This window comes from Miscanthus floridulus, chromosome 2 (genome assembly GCF_019320115.1).
Source record: "Miscanthus floridulus cultivar M001 chromosome 2, ASM1932011v1, whole genome shotgun sequence".
NCBI lineage: Eukaryota > Viridiplantae > Streptophyta > Magnoliopsida > Poales > Poaceae > Miscanthus > Miscanthus floridulus.
The window spans coordinates 19,717,455-19,739,997 of NC_089581.1; the positions used below are offsets into that span (position 1 = coordinate 19,717,455).

The 22,543-nt window shown below is 45.7% G+C and overlaps 2 protein-coding genes across 3 annotated transcripts; both read left to right on the top strand.

The window, feature by feature from the left end:
* The first annotated feature begins 16,611 nt into the window (after positions 1-16,611).
* LOC136519128 (thioredoxin-like protein AAED1, chloroplastic) lies at positions 16,612-18,262 on the top strand. Its single transcript, XM_066512783.1, has 7 exons — positions 16,612-16,981; positions 17,089-17,135; positions 17,222-17,336; positions 17,462-17,506; positions 17,610-17,669; positions 17,803-17,898; positions 18,002-18,262. The coding sequence occupies exons 1-7, from the start codon at positions 16,688-16,690 to the stop codon at positions 18,119-18,121; spliced, it is 777 nt and encodes a 258-aa protein (XP_066368880.1). The 5' UTR covers positions 16,612-16,687; the 3' UTR covers positions 18,122-18,262.
* Positions 18,263-18,417: 155 nt separating this feature from the next.
* Positions 18,418-21,358, top strand: LOC136519112 (thioredoxin-like protein AAED1, chloroplastic). Of its 2 annotated transcripts, none has more exons than XM_066512768.1 (7): positions 18,418-19,119; positions 19,339-19,385; positions 19,495-19,609; positions 19,884-19,928; positions 20,731-20,790; positions 20,893-20,988; positions 21,103-21,358. In XM_066512768.1, the coding sequence occupies exons 1-7, from the start codon at positions 18,820-18,822 to the stop codon at positions 21,220-21,222; spliced, it is 783 nt and encodes a 260-aa protein (XP_066368865.1). In that variant the 5' UTR covers positions 18,418-18,819; the 3' UTR covers positions 21,223-21,358. The 2 variants fall into 2 exon arrangements, with proteins under 2 accessions (XP_066368865.1, XP_066368872.1); XM_066512775.1 differs by lacking the exon at positions 21,103-21,358 and adding an exon at positions 20,588-20,637 and having other exon boundaries at positions 20,893-20,966.
* Positions 21,359-22,543: the final 1,185 nt, after the last annotated feature.

Here is a 22,543-nt window from a genome sequence, read left to right on the forward strand (position 1 = left end):
GTATAGGTGTTTCTTCTAAGTCTGAAACTGGGTGGCCATCTTCTTCATTGCCCAATCCCTAACTCGCTCCTTCAATTCATCACCATCTATTATATCATCATAACCATCTGTTTGGAGCGTGAAATGTACCAAGACATCTTTCCAAATTAACGCCTTGTCATGATCGGAGACAAAACTGATATGAGGAGCATTGGTGTAGATACTTAGAGCATGAAATATACTCATCCCACACACGTACACCTTCTTTATTCCACAAAATGAGAAGTTCATCAATAAGTGGTCTCAGGTACACATCGATGTCATTGCCAGGTTGCTTCGGGCCTTGGATGAGCACAGGCATCATAATGAACTTCCGCTTCATGCATAACCAAGGAGGAATGTTATAGATACTTAGAGTAACAGGCTAAGTGCTATGACTACTGTTCTGCTCTCCAAAAGGATTGATACCATCTGTACTTAAAGCAAACCTTAAGTTTCTTGCGTCATTTGCAAACTCTGGGAATTCTCTATCGATTGCTCTCCACTGGGACCCATCAGCAGGGTGTCTCAACATATTGTCTACCTTACGGTCTTCTTTGTGCCATCGCAACAATTTTGCATGTTCTTTGTTTCTGAACAGATGTTTCAAGCGTGGTATTATAGGAGCATACCACATAACCTTTGCAGGGATTTTCTTACGTGAACGTTCGCCCTCAACATCACCAGGGTCATCTCGCCTGATCTTATACCGCGACGCATGGCATACCGGGCATGCATCCAATTTCTCGTACTCTTTGCCACGGTACAGGATGCAGTCATTAGGACATGCATGTATCTTCTCTATTTCTAGCCCCATAGGACAGACAACTTATTTTGCTTCGTAGGTAGTGGCGGGCAATTCATTGTACTTCGGAAGCATCTTCTTTTGGATTTTTAGTAACTCTCCAAATCCCTTGTCAGATACACCATTCTTTGCCTTCCATTGCAGCAATTCTAGTGTGGTTCCCAACTTTTTCTGCCCTGCATCACAAGTTGGGTACAACAATTTCTTGTGATCTTCTAGCATCCGCTCGAACTTGATCTTCTCTTTTTCACTTTCACATTCTCTTTGTGTGTCACGAATGATCTGAGAAAGATCATCAGCCGGCTCATCTTCTACGGCTACCTCTTCTTTAGCTTCTCCCATTGCAGTATCATTGAAGCACGCACCATCGGGAATAATATCATTGTCGTCCTATTGTTCTTCTTCACCTTCTTCCATTACAACACCGGTTTCTCCGTGCTTTGTCCAACAAATATAGTTTGGCATGAAACCCGACTTGAACAAGTGTGAATGAAGAGTCCTTGAGCAAGGATATTCCACCATATTCTTACATATGGCACATGGGCAGCACATGAAACCGTCGCGTTTGTTTGCCTCGGCCGCACGTAACAAAGAATGTACGCCGTCAATGAACTCTTGGGAGCGGCGATCAGCATTATACATCCAATGATGGCTCATCTGCATTATATGACATAAATATCATATTAAAACCTAGATCATAATTAATTATTTATACAACATACGTGCCACCACAAAAGATACAAATTTATGAAAGCATCGCTACAATATAGACAATCCCAACTACCACTAAAAGAACTAAAGCTAAAATACATTTCAGGAGCACAAGGATTTCGTGACCAATCTCAACTAAAACAGACAGATCCCTCGATTGTGCAACATCTTTGGGCTTCTTCGGTTGGATCACTGCCTCATTAGCCGCCATATCTGCCTATTGTGCAAGATATTTTTGCACGAGTTCAACATACTCTTCCTCCCAGTAGAAGCCTGAACATCGTCCACTGCCATCCCACTAAAATTAAAATAAAAAATTAGAACTTTAATCACAACCATCATGAAAATAGGTATAAACTAACCATAATCATTAAATACGATAAAATAACTCACATTGTGATCCAGACACTTGTAGAAGATACGATCCTTGTTGGGACCCTCCTTCTTCACTCGGTACTCCATCACAATCTTCGTCTCATCACGACACTTGCCGCATGGAATGAGAGGGAGGCCCGACCTAAGTCGCTTTGGAAACCCATGAGAGGCCGAGGACCCAAAAGCAGTTGCCATCTACTCTCTATACTTATTTTTTAATACACTATAAATTTCTCCTTTTATAAACAAATAAAATTAAGAAACTATAAAATTATCTAGATCTCTATACTCATTTTTAATACATTATAGCTCAAAAACATGTTTTAATAAATAACCATTTGTACTAGTTGACCTTGCTTACGTGATCATCTCGCCGAGCATTTCTCCACCGGACGACACCGTACTTGATCAAGGAAGAGCTCCGATTCTACGAGGAAGGGAACACGGTCTTCCACGACCGTTATCGCTCTCCCTCGTAGAATCAAAGCTCCTCCTTGATATCCGTTACCGCTCGGCAGAGAACATGATCGCCGAGATGAACACGGTCCGCAAGTTCAACTAATACGGATTTTCTATAATTTTCTAACTATTTTCTAAGTTTATATTTATATATACTACGTTTAGGTACGGTGATTGACAGACTACTGCGATGATATCGGGACATGTGAATAAATAACCATTCGTACTAGTTGACCTTGCTTACGTGATCATTTCGGCGAGCATTTCTCTACCGGACGACACCGTACTTGGTCAAGGAAGAGCTCCGATTCTACGAGGAAGGGAACACGGTCTTTCACGACCGTTGTCGCTCTCCCTCGTAGAATCAAAGCTCCTTCTTGACGTCCGTTACCGTTCGGTAGAGAATATGCTCGCCGAGCTGAACAGGGTCCGCAAGTTCAACTAGTACGGATTTGCTATAATTTTCTAACTATTTTCTAAGTTTATATTTATATATACTTTAACCTTCTTTCATGTAAATATGCAAGCTTGAAGTGATTTTGAGCTCAAATTGCTTACAAATGAAAAAAAACCACAATAAAGAACCATAAATATATATAGTGAAACAAATGGCATAAGAAAATGGTAAAAAATGAGAGTATGAGATTGGTAACCTTTACAACTGAAGAATCGACGGAGGAATCGAAGAAATCGACGGAGGAATCGAAGAATGGATGGAGGAACAATGGAGTGAGGGAGGAAGCAAGAACACTACTGCAGTGAGCTTCAAAATGTGCTGAGCTCGGGCTCAAGGAGGAAGAAGGAGACGACCGATATATAAAGAGAGAACATTTAGTCCCGGTTGGTGGATCCAACCAGGACTAAAGGTAACTTTCTAACCCCGGGCGCAGCCACGGCCCGGGAGTAGACTTTTACTCCCGGTTGGATTCATCAACCGGGAGTAAAAGTATACCTTTAGTCCCGGTTGGTGGCTCCAACCGGGACTAAAGGTCCCTGCCACCTCTGTCTGGCGCAGTAGCCGTTGGGCAGGGACCTTTAGTCCCGGTTGGAGCCTCCAACCGGGACTAAAAGTATTTCTAGTCCCAAAGACAAAAAAATTCCGGAACTAGAGTCCATTTTAATCTAGGATCAAAGGTCTATAGCTAGCAGCTGCTCCCTCTCTATGGGCTGCTCCATCCAACGAGTAGAGTACCTGGCGAGGTCCATAACTGCACGTACGTGGTCGGAGGGTCTTGTACTGTTGGTAGCATCTGCTCCTGGCAGTGACAGTGTGTTAGGCTACGCCAGCTTGGCGAGCTTTTAGCACATTTGCACGGGCCATGCCTCCCTTTCTGTTTCAGCCACCGTACGTACTCCGTCAGTTCATAAAAAAAAAAGTCTAAGAGTCGGTCAAACTTTCTTAAATTTAACAACATTTATATTTAAAATAAATTTATTATAAAAATATATTAAAAGATATATCAATAATATTAATTATGTACCATAAATATTAATATTTTATTATAGATATTTAGTCAATGTTAAAAATAGTTGACTTTTTAAGAAGCAAAAAATGACTCTTTTCGTGGGAGGGACGGCGGTACTCCGTGAGAGCGGGAGGCAACTGTAGTGAGATCGTGTACTTGTATTATAGCCATCAAAGGATTCAAGTGTAGAAGGTTCCATGGTATTATACATATTGCGAACTATATAGGAAAACATGCTCCCTCCATCCCCGAACAGATGACGCTTTTGACTTTTTGACATTTTAAATGACTGTCATCTAGAAAAAATGCCGAAGAATAGGCTTGGGCATAATTGACCGAAGACCAAAACAACTAACCGAGACGGAGACTGAAGTCAACGAGATCAATTTTTTCGGTCACTAGTTCGGTCCGGAGTCCATATTATCGATTATTTTTTTACGGTTAGTTCGGTTAACTAACCGAACATTTGGATTTTGTTAACATAATGTGTACTTTATTTAGGCTATTACTAGTGATGTAATATTTGTTTTTTGAATGTATCAACTATCACTCTTATATCACATTGTTTGATGTATATATTGTATTGTCATTTTTGCCTTAAATTAGAGAATGATGCTAAAATTTGCTACAAATAATGCTACTTTGTGGTTGTTTTGTCTAGTCCGGTTCATTCTGTCATGATCAAGACCGAATTTTTAAACTAATCGGCCGGTTTCTATTTTTAGATGACTGAACTTCCAAAATGACAGAAGAACCGGTCGTTTATGTTCGGTCAGACCGAACGCCCACCCCTGCCGGCGAAGTAGATAGCTGCAATAGATGTTCCACATGCTAGATAAAAATTAAGATACCCCCGGATGGGGAAAAAATAACAATCTTTAAATGGTACATGATAGTTAGCTATGAAGTTCTTCAAAAGCTATATAAAAGTAAAAAAATACAAGGAAAGCTATTTTATTTAGTGATCTTCTAGAAAAAATATAAATATTTCAACATTATGTGTGGAAGCATTTAGTTCAAAAAATAATATCTGTATAAATACTCAAATACATGTACAAGTTCTTGAAGAACATATCTCACGTCCGTTAAATCATTCAACATATACACGACTATAAATGTCACTGATATTCATTTAACATTCAAGTGTTCAATAATTTTCAATGGTTTATTTCACCATTTATTTCATCACCGACATAGATTATAGTGATTTAGAGTAAAGAATAAATATTTTTTCTTGGTTAGGAACAGTGGTGCTAAAAGTATATTGTGACTAAGCCCAATAACAATGATTATAGCGAAGTTAAAGCACCACTAACAGTAATAACAAAATAATTGGTAATATCATAGTAGCACTAAACCATAATAAACTTCCCTTTTCAGGAAACATTCATAGGAAGTTATATAGTTATACTCGTAACTATTGAGCAATGCATTTTGAGGAACAAAATTTATCACCACAACTTTTTATTATAACTCTTTCAATACAATTTTTGGCATAATTTTATCGATAATTTTTTTCTCGAATACGCAAGAGTGTTGCATATCATTGCATTAAGAAAGAAAATGTCTGCATCTACGAGAGACCGGCCCAGGACCGGTTGAAGAAAGAAACTAAGATTACAATCAAAACTCGGCGGGTTACCCCCCGAAGCTAAACGCCTTAGCCCTTAGGTTGATAGCGCCCGCCTTGACCCATTGATCCGCTTTCACCTTGATGATGCTTAGAAGATCGGGTACTATGGTCGAGGCCTCCCTGAAGTATCGGGCGTTTCTCTCCTTCCATAGTTTCCAGCAGGTCAGCGCAACTAGGGAGTCCATGCCCTTCCTCTGTTGGCCCTGCCAGCTTCTTCGCATTCTCCTCCACCAGGCTAGCAGGGAACCGGCCACCGGTGGCAATGGCCGACCGAGGGTGCGGCAGATGTTGAACCACAACTCTCGCGCGTAAGGGCAACTGCATAGGATGTGGTCGATTGTCTCCGGAGCCTGATCACAGAGATAGCACTCCTCTTTAGCCTCCAACCCATGCCTTGCGCGTCGATCGTTTGTCCAGTGGCGTCGCTTGAACTTAAGCCATAGGAAGATCTTCACTCTCAGTGGCGCCCATGTCTTCCATATGAGCGAATGTCCCCAAAATGGAATGGAGCCTGCGTGCAGCATCTTGTAAGCAGACTTGGAGTTGTACTTGCCATCGGGCGTCCACCTCCACGCCGTCTTGTCCGCCGGATCACTGAAAACCACGTTGGCGGTAGCTTCCCAGAGATCCAGGTACTCTGCAATTGCCGCGGAGGTCATGCTTCCCCCGATCCCTTGCGTCCACTGCCTATCTGTGATTCCTTGGCGAACGGTGAGCCTTGATCTTGTTCTCCTTCGGATCAGTTGCACCAAGTTTGGAGTGATGTCCGACGGCGTTGAACCCTGGAGCCACCTGTCGTCCTAGAATAGCGCCGCTGTGCCATCACCCAGGATCGTGAACGTGGATGCTCGGAAGAACTCTCTGACTCCCAATTCCGTCGGCCTACAAACCGTGTCCCAGGCCACCATGCATTTTCCACGCACTGAAGTGTCGCCGCCAGCCCACAGGAACTTCCTACAGATGGTGTCGATCTCCTTCCTCGCCCAAGGCGGAAGGCTGTCTGTCATCATCGAATAGATCGGCACGGCTCGGAGAACCGACTTGATCCACACCAGTCTCCCGCTCCTGGCCATAAGCGATCCATGACAGGGTGGGAGCTTCCTTGCTACTGCCTCAACGATTGAATGGACTTCCGCCTTGGTAGCCTTCTTGGTGCTTAGTTGAAGCCCCAAGTAACGGATTGGGAATTTTATCAATAACTTATGATGACAACTTCTCTATATGAGCTTCGTAGCCCAACTTTTGTTCATATAACTACTATAGTGAGCAAACTTTATCATAGATTCATAGCAATTTCTTAACATCACTTTCCTAGCGCAAATTTTCTATGATATACTCTTTTATTAATGACATAACTTATATACGCACGTCTTTTGGGGAAAAAAGATCATATGCAACCTATTCAACACAAATTTTTAACATGATCTGTTCCAAATTAACAAACTTCGCCCTAAAAATATGTTCAAAGTATATATTTAATTAAATTTAGAAAACTTTGACTTGATAGGTGTTTTTAGAGCGAATGCAGTACTTCACGGTAAACAGGGACAAAAACGCGGTAGCGGTAAGAATAGGCATGTGAATTTTAATGATCTTTTTTTATACTCCCTCCATCTGAATTCCGTAGCAGTACTAGTACAGTAGTATACTAGGGCCTTGTTTAGATTGAAGAAAAATTTCAACCTGATGAATAGTAGCACTTTCGTCTTATTTGGTAAATATTGTCCAATCGTGGACCAACTAAGCTTAAAAGATTCATCTCGTGATTTCCAACTAAACTGTACAATTAGTTATTTTTTTACCTACATTTAATGCTCCATGCAAACGTCTAAAAATTAATGTGATGGAGAGAGAGTGAAAAAACTTGGAACTTTAAAGGGAACTAAACAAGACCTAGGCATGTGGATTTCGAGAAAAATCTGCAAAATCTCAATCGACGACGAGACGGAGGAGATGTGATTGGGACGGACGGGGCCGGCTTCCTCGTGGCCGACATGAATAAAGAGCCCTGCCAGCCATCGCGTCCGCTGGGTTCGCCATAGCCCCAACATCGAAGTCCCATCCGTGGACACGCCTACACGCCGCTCCGCACCGCACAAGCCACACACAGGGGCGAGGTGGATGGATTGGTCCCTGACTGCCTTATTGGCCAGTGGCTGGCATCTCCGTATCGTCGGGCTGGACGCCTGGACGGCTGGTCATGGCCAAAATGACTATTGTACCCCTTCGACCGTGCCCAGTTACTCTACCTCCGGGCCCTTGCCGGCTCTCTGATCCGTCTCGTACCCTGGTTGGTCTTGTTCGTTCATTAAAAGGTGAGAGGTCCAGACTCTGCCCGTCGCAATCTCGGCTGATAGCCATCATCAACGAAGAAATACGGATCCTACATACGCTAGGTCTCTGTGCGGGCAACTATAGCTAAGCTAGTTACATCATTGACCTTCAGTCTGTTCGTTTTGTCGTAAACGATAGTTGATTATTTACTACTGACTGATTTGATGTGAGAGAAAAATACTATTCTAACTTATAATCTACGATCGTATACAAGCAAACGAACATGCTCCTTGTTGGCTTACATATGCCGTACGTGACGGCCCATCCTTTCCAGCATGATGAAATGCAGTGTAGTAGTAAATGCTTTCTTCATTTCTCGGCTGATCCTTATTGCGCTTCCGCGACGTGCGTGAACTCGCTCGGCGTCGGCGAACAACACACGGCTCCCCGCGCCGCGACGGCAGCCGACGCCGCCGGTCCAGCCAGACAGCAAGAGGACACGCCCTGGCACGGCCACGCAGCCAGGCGCGTCGCGCTGCGTGCGGCGTGCGTACGTGACGCCATATATAATATATGAGACGGCCAGACCCGCCGGACCCCGGCCGCGTTTACGTCGGCGGGCCTTGGCCGTTGGTCGGGGGCTCGGCGGTGCCTGGCAGATCCGTGGCCGCGGCCGCGCGACGCGTGTCCGCTGCATGCGCGCGCGCGCACACGGCCGTCCCCGTCCGGTACGGGACTGGAGCGAGTCCCGATGCGATAGGCGTTGGCGTGGCGTGGGTAGGAAACCGCTGGCCTCAGGCTGTGGCTGTCCTGTTCTTGTTCATCGCTTCAATGCGGCGCGTTATGGTACGGTTGGCTGGTTGCCAACTTTGGGCGCCGGTGCCGGTGTCGCCATGGTACCATGCATCGCAATTCACATAGGGGAACGGACGGACCCACCCCGGCTCGCATCTGCGTCGGAAAGCGGAGACACCGGTACGTGGGGGCGACGAGCTCGATCTCGAGCCACACTGTTTGTTTAGGCTTGATTGACTGAGAAGCCACGACTGAAATAACTGTTGACTAATTTAGTGTAAGAAAAAAAATACTATTTATTAACTAAAAAAGTATAATTTATAAGGCAACCAAGCCTAAACGAGCAGGTAGCAAGTTTTGTTTGGTGGCGTAGTACGTCCGTACGTCCGTGTCCCGTGTCCGTGTGTGTGGAAGCGAGAACTTTTGGCCGCGGCCGGGGCCTGCGTCTTTGTCCAAGGCACGCAAGCACGCGGCGCGACCGCCACTGGCAAGTTGCAATAACGCCGTGATCATTGGTTTGCCGGAGAAATTCCAAACGAACGAACGTGCGCCCATCTCCCGTGACTTGATGTTTCCTATTCAAACGCATCTAGTACTAGAGTGTAGGCGTCGGCCTGAAGCGACCCTTTCACGTCTAGACGTAGTCAAATCTGCATTGCCATTTGCCGATAAAAATATACTCCTATTACGTACAGTACTCCGCCGCGACACCGACAGTACACGGTACTGCAGCGAGAGTGTACATGTACAGTTGCCACGCATGGCGCATGGCACTTGGCACCGCCGCCCATACGGAAACGGAATAGAGTTTAAAATTTCCTCAATTGCATACACACACGCTCTCGACACTGGAGCCTGGAGCCGCCCGGCCCGGGTCTAGCTCCCTCTGCGTTTGGCCCCTTGCGTCTCGATCAGGCTGGCACGTGCGTCCGGTCCGGGCGACAACATTCTGATGGGCGGGAGTAGTTTACACGCGACCAGCGAAGAGAAGCGTGCCGCTAATTTGCTCGTAATAACCGCTGCTTACTACTCTACGGACTACGGCTCGTGTGAAAGGCTGTGCAGCGCGAAGTGGCGGTGAGCGCGGCCACGAGCCTCGGGTTTCCTGCGCGCGTCGTCGTCGTCGTGGCTTGCAAACCACGCCGCCCTCGCCTCGCAGTCTCGCAGTCGCTGGCAGACCGCAGCGCTCCTAGTCCTAGCCGCTAGCGTCTTGGGCTCGCCACGCCGTTTGGATGGATCGGCGGTTAGCTTAATCCGACACCGAAACCTACGTCCTCCTCTCCATCATTCCGATGGCGCTGGCGCACGCGCGGCCCCATGCACATGTCCGCACCTTCTGTATACACTCGCTCTGTCCCAAATTATCCGTCGCTTTGAATTTTCGTACCACAAATTTAACTCTATTTATAGAAAATACGTGCAATATTTATATCTCTACATAAATTTATTAAAAAACTAGTTTCAAAGATCTTTTCAATAATATTAATTATTTATCGTAAATATTAATATTTTTTAATATATATTTTATCAAATTTATTTCTCGTAAACGAAAACCACAGATATTTGGAACGGAGGGAGTACGTCCCGCTACCGCACCCGCACGCATGCATGGGAACCCGGCCACCCGGGTTTCTCCTCTCCGTGCAGCTGGACCTGCTCAGAGTACGTACGTGTACATACACCCGCCCGGAACCTGCTCAGTGCAGTGTCTCTACAACTACAGAGATGGCGAATGTGTTACTTAAGGCACGTACCAACATTTGTTCGCAGCAATTACTCCTGCATAAGTACCCAGTGCAAGTGCCAAGGCCTTGTTTAGATTGCAAATTTTTGTAACATGGATACTGTAGCACGTTTCGTTTGTATTTGACAAACTTTGTCCGATCATAGACTAACTAGGCTTAAAAGATTCGTCTCGTGATTTACAACAAAACTATATAATTAATTATTTTTTTACCTACATTTAATGCTCTATATATACGTCAAAAAATTGATGTGATGGAGAGAGAGTGAAAAAACTTGAAATTTTAAGGCAATCTAAACAAGGCCCAAATGGGCTTTACGTGCTGACTGAGCTGCTGCTGCAGGAGCTGGCAAGGGAGGGGGCTGGGACTGAGAAGATGACGAGAGAGAGAGATGCCCTGCGCCGCTGGTCCGCTGCACGTACAGAAAGGCGCTTGGAAATGGGAAGCTGGAACTGGAAGCGGCCGCACCCGGCAGCCGCATCACTAGTAAAATGGCCCTAGCGTGTCTTTTCGCTAGCTAGGCACAAGGCATGGGTCTCCTCGATCTAGCTTGTACGGTGACACTGTGATCGCCTGTGCTGTCTTTGGCATGCATGGTCCGCATGCATAGCATAGTTCTACTATATACTATAGCCCTCGTTTAGTTCAGCGCGGAATCGGCGCCGCCGGAGTTACTGTAGTCACAGTGGCTACTGTAGCATTTCGTTTGTATTTGGTAATAATTGTCCAAACGTTGACTAATTAGGCTCAAAACGTTCGTCTCGTAAAGTACAACAAAACTGTTCAATTAGTTTTTGATTTCATCAACATTTAGTACTCCATGCATGTACCGCAAGTTTGATGTGACGGGGAATCTTCTTTTTGCATAGTGCCAAATTCTGGAAATTGGGGGAACTAAACACCCCCATAATTATAAGAGATATTAGTAGGGTTCCGTGGGATACTCAGCAGCATGTTCGTTTAGTCGTAAACGATCATAAATTTTTAGATAGAATAATATTTTTTTTCCACACCAAACTAGTCAGCAGTAATAATTCACGATCATATATGGTCGTATCAGCACCGGGCACCAGCCAAACAGGCTGACTATCCTTTGGGTCCTGCAGTGTTTGGGTTAATGACGAACTTACGATCAATATGCCCAAACACGCCAGTGACACATATACAGTGCCATTGATTGATATGTAGATGTAGCCTGTGGAGTCGTGGACCCATATATCAGTGACACATTGGTGAAGTACGTACCAGCAAACAGAATGTCAAGTTTTGAAATTATCCTGTGATTGTTAATTAAGTGAGAAACCGGATGGAGCTCACATCAGTTCAGAATTCGTTTTGCAACAGCTTTGGGAATTGCACTCCCAAAGTAGCTAATCAAAACAGTTTTTAAAAATACCCCGCAAATTTAATTAACCACAGGACATGCATCTCCATGTACGCATACAATGCGTTGCAGATCTCGAGTTCACGGTTCTGTCCATGCATGTTATGTATAAAATTTAGGGACAGTTTGAGAGCTTTCACGCGAGACATACTTTACACCAAACTAAGCCTGGGCGTTCGGGTTACCCGATTTTTTCGGGTCGGGTAATTCGGGTAATTCAAAATTCGGGTAATAAAAATTGCTACCCGATATTACCCCCGAAAAAATACTACCCGCAAATTCGGGTACCCGATAATTCGGGTTCGGGTTCGGGTATTACCCGATATACCCAAATGTACAGAAAACAACAAACTACACTAAATTTCAGTAGCGATCTATACATAATTTCAGCAGCAATTTGTATAGAATTTCAATAGCAATTTATAGAGAATAATATATTATAGTCACTCATTCAAATAGAGAGAATTATATTCTAATAAAGTGATAAGTTAAATGGTTCAGCTAACAACACATGATGAATACAAAGACAAAACAAATCTTTGGTAGTTCGGGTAGTTTGGGTACCGGGGGATATTACCCGAATTACCCAAACTAATTTCGGGTAATCAAAATCGCTATCCGAATTTGGGATCGGGTACCTCGGGTTCGGGTAATTCGGGTCCAGGTTCGGGTAATTCGGGTACGGGTAATGGGTATCGGGTATTTTGCCCAGGCTTACACCAAACAGCGAGCCTACCAGCAGGGGTGAGTGAGTGTTGATGCACGACATGACTAGAGAAGAAAATAACAAAAGAGAAGTCCTGCTTACAGGACTGGATGGGGGAACCCAACGGATGCTGCCGGGCTTCTTGTTTACCCGCTCCGAGGAAGCTAGACATGCATGCCAGCAACGTAACCACAAGCTAGCTAATCCGTTGTTTAGAGCTAGCTTAGCAGGGATAACATCGATCACAGCACTCCAGGAGACGAAAAATTGTAAAGCTATCTTTGCGCATTTGTTGAGGGACACAACTTGCTTTCCAATATCGATCCAGTGCATCGTCATCACATATTACTGTGCCCAAACTTCGCATCGTCAGAACGTGCGACTGCACACGTACACTGCGTGATGTGGTAAAAAACGCTAACCGACACACACCACGAGCAGAGTATTATTAGGAGGGGTGAAATTTTTTTTTAAAGGGTCGAGTAGTACTGCGGCATATTAGGGGCCAAAACCCCCTCCTGATCGTTTCAAAAAAAAAAAGTACTACGGTATTTATAATATGCTTACACTTGCTAGTTGTCTCAAAGTCGTCGTAATGAATCTGAATCGCGGATGACAACCATGAGTGACATAAAATAAAATAAAAAACATATATATAGCGTGTGTATGAACTCATCCGAATCTGATCCCAACAATTCTAACCTTTGACCAGTTGATCCAAGCAGACACTACTAGAGTGCCTCTCTCATATAGTACTATGTTATGAACTCCATCATTGTACTTTGCATGGCCAGCACAGCATGCTCGCTGATTTCTGAAAGCTCATCAAATCATCAAACAACTGATGGGAATGAACTCGTTGGTGATCAAACAAAAAGGGGTGAAGCTAGCTGTCAGTAGTGCGCACCAGGCACGCTATAGCTAATCAGCCTGTTCGCTGGTTGGTTTCTGAATTAATAAGTTCGGCTGACGCTAGTTTGTTGTAAGAGAAAAATACTATACCATAACTGATAAGCACCCCTAAACCCTAAACCCTAAAACCAACAAACAAACAGGCTGAGGAGCACACACAAGCTGCATAAAATCTCAACGGCCCCAGCGAAAATGGGTAACCGCCGGTCTTTGGCTCATCTCCAGCGCACGCAAGCCCTAGGTAGGCGGTACTAATAGCCAGGATTAAGACATGATTGTAGGCGGTGCCAACGCACCCCTTTTTAACCCTACTTTGGGAGCCCCCTAGCCCGTTGGCCGAGGAATGATGCGTGCCTCGCCTCACATGGGGAGGGGATGGGAATCTCGGCTTGTTTACACGGGGACGCGTGCCTCCTCCTCTGTCCTCTCACGGTCGGTCGCCCTCGCACCCTCTCTCTCTCGCGCGCGCGGTCGCGCCTTCCTTTCCTTCTTCCTACGTGGTCCCCGCGGGCGGGGTTGGGATTTGTGCAGCAAAGCGGCAATTGACTAGAGGACAGTAGTACACCGCTCCATGAGTGCGTGGCCGCCGGTAAAATAATGCCGCTTGGAGGAACTTTTACTGCTCCGGCTTCTATCTTATGTGGGCCCACCAATAGTATACCAGTAACCGTAGACTTGGGCACCAACTACGTATGATGCCGTATGTATTGTTTCCTTCCTTTCTTAGTACCAGTACTCGTGACGTAAACCGTAGGCTTCTTCTAGTGGATGGAGGAGATAATCTCCATCTCCTGTGCCCTTTTCTATTTCCACGAGTGGCGGCGGGGCTCGTTCGTTTAAACTTATCAGCTATTATAATATTTTTTTATAATAAAATAGTTTCAACCGGCTTATCAGCCGGCTTACGCAGCCGAGAGCCATACGGCTTTCGCTTTCTTAGCAGCCGATCCGTAGGATCCAAGGGAGCGGCACGTGCAGCACGACACCGTGCGGTGCGTTTCGCGCACCGGCCGACCCAAAGGATATCCGAATCCACCAGCTATACAGCTGGTCTGAAAGTACTACGATCTCTATCTCTATCTACCACAAGCCTACAAGGGGTGGCGTAAAAACCTCGCTCATAGCACGGTCACCATAGTTGGGGTTAGGTTTAGCATTAGACGACCGAGGGCAAGGGAGACATCTCCCTAGGTACTTGCATTAAGGAAAACATCTCTCAATGTGCCATCGTGCTTCTCCATACGTACATTAGTTTACCGTGGGTGTTGCCTTAGAACACAACACTAAAGAATCCTATTGAGACTTAGCTAAGCTAACAGAGATATAAATTAGGATCATGCTGATGTACGAGCTCCAGATTTTTTTTTATGTTTGATTGATCCATCACCCACACTACTACAAAAACGATTTGTGGCAACACCTCTCTTTCTTTGTAGGAGCAGCTCTATATTGAACTGTCCCTACAAATAGTTGCAAAATGAGCCGCCCTTACAAATAGATTTGTAGGGACGGCCGGTGTTATCAGCCGCCCCTACAAATGACCCAATTTATAGGGGCGGCTCTATATCAAGGCGCCCCTGGCGGCTCAATATTGAACTGCCCCTATAAATAGACATCGAGTATTAAAAAGTAAGCACTAAAATTCAAATTGTGTAAACGACCTCGGATGGAGAAATAACCAAAATAAAAGTTGTAGATCTCGAAAAGTTATGAAACTTTGTAGTTGACAACTTTTTAATTTGAAATCATCTTGTCAAGGAAAACTATGTTTGAATTTCCAAAAATTTGAAATTTTATTTTTTAAACTGGACAAACAGTAAAAATGAAAGTTGTAGATCTTGAAAAGTTACGAAACTTTGTAGTTGATAACTTTCTCATTTGAAATCATCTTGTCATAGAAAACTACGTTCGAATTTCTCAAATTTGAAATTCAAATTTTATAAGTGACCTTGGATGGAGAAACTACCAAAATGAAAGTTGTAGATCTCAAAAAATTATAAAACTTTGTAGTTGATAACTTTTTCATTTGAATTACTTTAGGGCCTCAAACAATCAATTTATGCTCAGTTTTGTATAATATGTGGGGAACCAAAATAGATTGCAGACACAAGTGATCGTGAGGTGCAGTGGTAGAGGAGTTTGCGCCTGTGGGAGAAGTTGCGGGTTGGAATCCTAAAATTGTGAAAAAAATGCTGCAATCATAGGGTGGATGTGTGGCTACCGGTAGGAACCTTCTTGATTAAAAAAATGCTATTTTTTATCTTTTTTTTATTTCTGAAAATTGATTTGTAGGGACGGCTCAATATTCAGCCGCCCCTACTATATGACATAGTGCAGTACGATCAAAATCTGGTGGATCTAGTTCCTCTTCCTACTTGCCTGCTCTCCGACTCCGTGCATGCATATTGTCCGCTCGCTCGGGCAGACCGGTTCAAGCACGCCGTCTTGCTTATTCTTCTCATGCTTGGACCTCCACCTCCTCTTGTCCCCGCCTCCCCGGTGGAATCCTCGCCGATGAGTCCACAGCCACAGCTCTAGTAACGCCGAACCCACCTCCGTAGCCCTAGAACACAAATGAGGCATTTAGTTTAAGAAATTAGTTGATCCATCAGATTATCATACCCCAAATGATTATTGCTCGGGAATGTAATCATTCTCGGTAATTACTAAAGCACTCTTTTCTTTGCAAAAAATGTGTGTTGATTTATATATAATTACCTTATTCCCCCACACAATCTTATAATATGCATGGGCATGAAAAATGGGTTGGTTCCCTAAAAAAAATCATAAGATGGTAACTGATGATACACAACATAATCCAGAATAGAGTGAGTCTTTAAACTAAGTACCTCTAGTATTCTCACACGTCTCCTAAACCCAGCGCCAAAACCTATTAACACACAAACTTCTCTCTTCGTCCTAATTTGGTATTGTAAACATTATTGTTGTTTTATATGAACTTGGTCAGACTTACAAATTTGAACTATTCGATCTTGACCAACTCAACCTGAAATGAGAAAAAAAAAATTAGTTCTTTAAATTTGAATGAGAGGATGACGGTTCAAAATAAGTTGCGGAACATGCGAGAAAAATCGACAGGGCTTGCGGGCAAGCCCACAGGCCGCAGTCGACCGGGTGTCACCAAAGCAGGCCATTTTAGTGGGCCGCGTCTGTCTGATTCACGTCGTCATCCAGCTAGCTCATCGGTCGGCCCAGGTAAAACCACTGATCCGCAGCCAGCACCTACTCGAAAAACGATGCGCCAAGGCAGCGCCACGCGGCCTCCCCACCGCGCACCAGGAGCCACTAGCTCGCTCCGTCGCTCTCTCGCACGCGCGCGCTCCTGGACCAGGCCTCAACTCAGCACGTGCGTCAGCGGCTCCGCGCACGGGCCACATCTCTCCATGGCGACGCCCATCTCGCTCGCGCGCGCGCCGGCGCCGCTGATCACTCCCCGCGCGTGCAACCCCCGCCAGCTTGTCCACGCGTCGGCGGCGCGCGCCTCTCCCCGGCGCGGAAGAGGGCGCGTCGGTCGCCGCTCCCTGACGGTCCCCGCTGCAGCGGGAGCCTCGGCCTCCTCGCCGGGCTTGGCTCCAGACACCGGCGCGCCCGCGTGGGACGCTCTCGGCGGCGTCTCCGTCCTCGCCACGGGAACAGGCAACGCTGTGGCGCTGACGGACCTGTGGGACTCCACCGAGGTACTCTCTTCCTCCGTCTGGGCTTATGCCCGTCAGTGGTCAGAGCGACTGCCTTGCCTTCCGTAGTTCCGTGTCGTCGTATGCTGACGGCCACCTTGCGCGTGCAGGGGGTGGCCGTGGTTGCGCTGCTGAGGCATTTCGGGTGCTTCTGCTGGTGAGGAGACCGAGACGGTTTCTTGTTCGTTCTTCGTTGGTTGTTGCTCGCGCCTAAGCTTTGGCCGTGTCCGTCCATTTCCGCAGCTGGGAGCTGGCCTCTGTTCTCAAGGATTCCATAGCGAAGTTCGACTCGGCGGGGGCTAAACTGATCGCCATCGGCGTCGGAACCCCAGAGAAAGCTCGCATTCTCGCCGACCGGGTATGTGGTGGCCTCGTGCTGAATACTCCTACTCTTTGTGCACGGTGGTGCGATTGCACACGTGGCTGAAGCTGAAGCCTGCCGAAAACTGAATCTCTGATTCTCTGAATGAGTGCGCATTGCAGCTGCCATTTCCTATGGACTCCTTGTACGCAGACCCCGAGCGCAAGGTGACAATACACTGCAAATTTATCTCAACTATTGGAGAGCATGGTTTGCCCGATTGCAATCCTCTGTGTATGAATGCACTAAAGTGGCAACTCATTCTTTCAGGCTTACAACGTGCTTGGACTGTACCATGGTTTGGGTCGGACGTTCTTCAACCCAGCTAGTGTAAGTAACTACGCATCATCGTTTTCAGTTGAGCAGTGAGCACTGCTGCTCTTGTCTTTGCTACCGTTCGTGCACTTCTTCCAATTGCGCACTGGTGACATGACCTACGCTGCATCTGATTCTACATACGAAGGCAAAGATATATTCGAGGCTCGACAACATCAAGGAGGCGACCAAGAACTACACGCTGGAAGCCACGCCCGCCGACCTCACCGGCGTCCTGCAGCAGGTTGAACCGTTGAATTCGTCGTCTGCGCTCTACGGTGTGCCTGCATCCATAACATGAAATACTGAAGGATCTCATCAGCTGCTCGTTTCTCGTTTCTATCCAGGGTGGAATGTTCGTGTTCAGAGGGAAGGAGTTGCTATACTCGTGGAGAGACGAAGGCACAGGCGACCATGCTCCTCTGGACGACGTGCTCACCGCCTGCCGCAAAATTCCAGTCGCTTGACCCTAAAAAAAAATTCCAGTCGCTTGACCTGTTATTTCTCGTCACACCCGGACTCTGCCTGCGTCTATGTGCCCGATAGGCCGATACTGCTGTACGTACTATGGCTAGACTGAAACCCCCTGGTTTCGTTCATCCATCAAATGCAGCATTGCAGTTCCAGCGAAACGAAACAGATACTGTATACTACGGAAATAGCGAAACAGATACCTGTTTGGTCACACAAATTCGTGCGTCTTTGGTCACTCAAATCCTTGTGTCCTTTGCTACCTGTAAGGATCTGATTCCAGCAGCATATTAACCCAGCATGTTCAGGCGCTATCTAGGAAATACCATCAAAAAGACGAAAACTGCCATATATCTGCTTCGAATTTGGTTCTTTATGAATGTGTAAACTCCACACATGACACATGTACACTAACCGGGATGATTTTTTCATCAGGAAAAAAAAAACAATCGGCAGGAAGAAGTGAAGAACCCAAAGTCTCGAAGAACCTGCTGTCTACCGCGTGCCTCGTGGCCACACGCCCACGCCTCACGGCTCCCGCCCCCGCCGCCAGCCCGCCACCCACAACCACGTCCACCGCAACGGTCACTTCCAGCTCTCGTGCGTCCTCCTCCTCCAGTTCCACCGTCGCCTCTCCTCCCGCGGTTAGGGACTTAGGGTAACGCCGCGTGTCTCCAGTCGCAAACTCACAACCATGGCCGCACCGACGGCCGCCTCGCTAGTCGCACGCGTCTCCCTCCCGCCGCGCCTTCGCCCAACCGCCGCTTCTCCCCTTGGCCCCTCTGTCCACGGTCCCCGCAGCCGCCGTCGGCACCTCCGTTTCCGCCGTTCACCATCATCGTCGGCGGGGACTGCGGCCGCGAGCTCCCCATCCGTGCCCTCCTCTTCCCCGGAGCCAGGGTCAGGTATTGGCGATGCTCTCGGTGACGTCGAAATCTACTCCGCGGCCACCGGCGAGCCCGTCCTGTTCAGAGACCTGTGGGATCAGAACGAGGTAGAGATGCCGTATTCGAGCTTCGTCTATTTCGCTTCAACTAGGGAAATTTCTGTCGTTATATTTAGGCAACGATTACTTAAAGGTTTGCAAAACAAATCAGCCCCTTTCGCAGATTGAAAAACACTAAAAACTTTTCACACAAAATAATCCAGTGGTACTCACATGAATTTGATGCTATATGTACATGACTAGCCCAGCGTTTGATTGTGTATGCAGGGAGTGGCTGTTGTTGCGCTGCTAAGGCATTTTGGGTGCCCTTGTTGGTGAGCGAGGAAGCTTCTCTGTATCTTGCTTAGCTAGTATAATATCGATGTTATTTAGTTAATTTCATTCTTTGAGCTAACTGTCTGCTCTGATCATGCCCCCTTGTAGCTGGGAGTTCGCCTCTGTTCTTAGGGACACAAAAGAGAGATTTGATTCTGCTGGAGTAAAACTGATTGCTGTTGGTGTTGGCACTCCAGCTAAAGCCCGTATTCTTGCTGAGCGCGTATGCATACGTTCCATCTTGTAACCTAGTTTTAAATCTTTGGACACACACAGACACACTGAATCTAACATATGACATCATGCATGTCACAAGTCTGTTTTCAGGCTCTGAATTTTAACCAAATAACTTGTTGTTCTTGTTTATTGGTTTGCTAGACAACAAACTTCTAACAAACATGAGAGATAAACATGCCTATCTGTTTAAATTTGTTTTCGGGCATCCTGCAAAGAACTTCCAACCCTTAATAATTTACTCTAAAATTCGTTTCATGCAGTTACCCTTTCCGTTGGAATACCTCTATGCAGATCCTGATCGGAAGGTACTAATCCTGTGCTCACCTATTTATGAACCAATTGGATGTTGCCATAAAGTCTAAACCATACCTCTATGTAAAACATGGTATGATTTGTCTGTTGAATGTACTGGTTCCTTTTGTATGCATTTATGAAACCTAGAGATGTCTCCTGATCATTTATTTACAAGGGTTTGCTTGTTATTTTGTTGTCTAGAACTCCGGATTGCACTAGCAGGACCCGCTCCATAAAAAAAATATAATTACTATTTTGAGACGAAATATATTTCCATTATGGCTAATCAGATGACAATATGAAATGTGAATCTGAAAGGTGAATGCATTTTTTTTCAGTTTAGTAAATGGAGAAGTAATGTTGGCAGTTTGTTGACGAATTGACTGACTTGTATAGCTGCACAGCATTATTTCTGTTTTCTAATTGTTACATACGTTCTTGTAAATTTCTCTGTTAGCAGTTTGTTGACAATTTGACTGACTTGTAGCTGCCTAACATTATTTCTGTTTTCTAATTGTTACATACATTCTTGTAAATTTCTCTGTTGGCAGTTTGTTGATAAAGCTGTGATTCCGCTTAATAGGTGTACCACGAATGATGCATCTCTTATTCACCTTATTTACCCCAACTTACATGTTAACTATCTCTCTGAAAAAAGCTTTTGTGATAGGTGTTGAATGAGCTAAATGCATGGACATACCATACCATATTTCATATTTGGTACATAGGGACGTTCTATCAGAAATTTGATTCTGTTGATAGCTTTTCTTTCTTCATTTCCTAAGTTCTCAACTCCAATCGAACCTTTTTCAGGCGTATAATCTCTTGGGTCTATATTTTGGTGTTGGTCGCACATTCTTCAATCCGGCCAGTGTAAGCATCAATTGTGTATCAATGATTTTACACTTGCAGTTGGTTTGTTATGAGATATGTAATGATATAATAATCTTAAACATCTGAACGCATTTTCTCAAGGCAAAAGTGCTTTCACGGTTTGACTCCCTTAAGGAGGCGGTGAAGAATTATACAATCGAAGCCACCCCAGATGATAGGGCAGGTGTCCTACAACAGGTTAGATTATTTCCCAACACTTAAAATGGCTTCTGCCACCTTAAGCTGAACTTACCTTTGCAATTTAACACAGAATCTTGATTCATGGAACTGTTTGTTTCATATGTGTTTTAGGGGGGAATGTTTGTGTTCAAAGGTAAAGAACTGTTGTATGCAAGGAAAGATGAGGGCACAGGCGACCATGCACCTTTGGATGATGTGCTCAATATTTGCTGCAAAGTTCCTGTAACCTAACCTGGTATTAGGGCCGATTCCTTTCCCATCGTTACACAGATCACTTAGCTTTCTTTATTAGTGATCTCTTATTTGCAGCCTTGTTACAAAAAGGAAAGTGAGAATATACTTGTAACATGCATATCGTCTTCATCCATTCTCTTTTTGGCATCAACAGATCCCTTTCTTTGTTCACAAGCTGGGCATGGTTCTATATGTTCTGCCAGTTCCCTGCATGCCAATTGTTGCATAATAACCTCATTAGAGCATCTCCAAGAGTTCCCCATATCCCTTCCTCATCTATGTTTTTTTAGAAAAAAGAGAAAAAATGATCTCCAAGAGTACCCTATATGTCTTCCCCATCTTTGGGCACTTGGCAAATCTTCTCCCTCCGAGCGTAAAAATGCTCGCACGGTAGTCTCGCGCATCCAAACTTCCCCGCGGCATCTCCTTCCCGCGACTACTTCCTGCGCAAGTTTCCTTCGCGCCATCGTCGAGGTTCCGTCAGGGGAGCGGATCCGCGCCGCCGGCAAGTCCACCCTGCTCGAGATCCTCGCTGGCCTCTCCTCGTGCGCGAGACGCTGCTCTTCCTGCTGGTGATATGGCACTGGGCGAGTGTGTGGCGACTGGGGACGAGGTGCTCTGCGGCGCGATGGGCTCAGGGAAGAGTGCAGGTGGTGCAACGTCGGTGTCATGGTGTCCTACAGGGTGTTGGGCTACGCGAAGAGCACAGGTGAAAGTGCATTTGCCCCCAATGTGGGTTTTGGTGTATTGATGACATCCAAATTAGGGACTAATGGGATCTTAATGAGATATATTGCAGCTTTAGTCCCTTGAAAGTTTTAAGAGAGTTGATTTAAGATGAAATGGTATCCCTCAGTTCTTCAAGTGCAAAAAACGAACGAACCCAAAGCGCTCTCCAAAGCCTTTTTATTTTATTTTGGGTTTAGATATGCCATACTATAAAGAGGGATGCAAATTTAGATGGTCTGAGTAAGATAGAGTGCTCAAGCATAAAAGTAAAATCAAAGAGAGACACAAAATCACCTCACGAACACTTAGATATAGTTTTGAGACTTTTGGTAGCTGGAAGTCCCGACGTGAGCCAGGAGTTTCGACAGTCGGCCGACGCTTGCTGACTTAGCCACCAGCCCGCCTGCGCACCATTGTCCGTCGGAAGTCCCGATGGGAGTCGGGAGTTTCAGGTGTCAGAAGTTCCGGCTCCCACCGAAAGTTTCGATGCCCTGGGACTTAGCCCCCTGGCTCGGCTGTGCGTCGGGAGTCCTGTCGGGGACCAATACTAGGGTACCCGAAGAGGAAGAGCTAATGGTCATCAACATTA

What these genes read in the sequence shown, in the direction of transcription:
- LOC136519112 (XM_066512768.1), top strand. Translation starts at nt 18,820, where the DNA reads ATGGCCGCACCGACGGCCGCCTCGCTAGTCGCACGCGTCTCCCTCCCG. An exon ending in ACCTGTGGGATCAGAACGAG is followed by an intron (nt 19,120 to 19,338) that starts GTAGAGATGCCG and finishes TTGTGTATGCAG; the next exon opens with GGAGTGGCTGTTGTTGCGCT. An exon ending in CATTTTGGGTGCCCTTGTTG is followed by an intron (nt 19,386 to 19,494) that starts GTGAGCGAGGAA and finishes GCCCCCTTGTAG; the next exon opens with CTGGGAGTTCGCCTCTGTTC.
- LOC136519128 (XM_066512783.1), top strand. Translation starts at nt 16,688, where the DNA reads ATGGCGACGCCCATCTCGCTCGCGCGCGCGCCGGCGCCGCTGATCACT. An exon ending in CATTTCGGGTGCTTCTGCTG is followed by an intron (nt 17,136 to 17,221) that starts GTGAGGAGACCG and finishes CCATTTCCGCAG; the next exon opens with CTGGGAGCTGGCCTCTGTTC. An exon ending in CTCGCATTCTCGCCGACCGG is followed by an intron (nt 17,337 to 17,461) that starts GTATGTGGTGGC and finishes TGCGCATTGCAG; the next exon opens with CTGCCATTTCCTATGGACTC.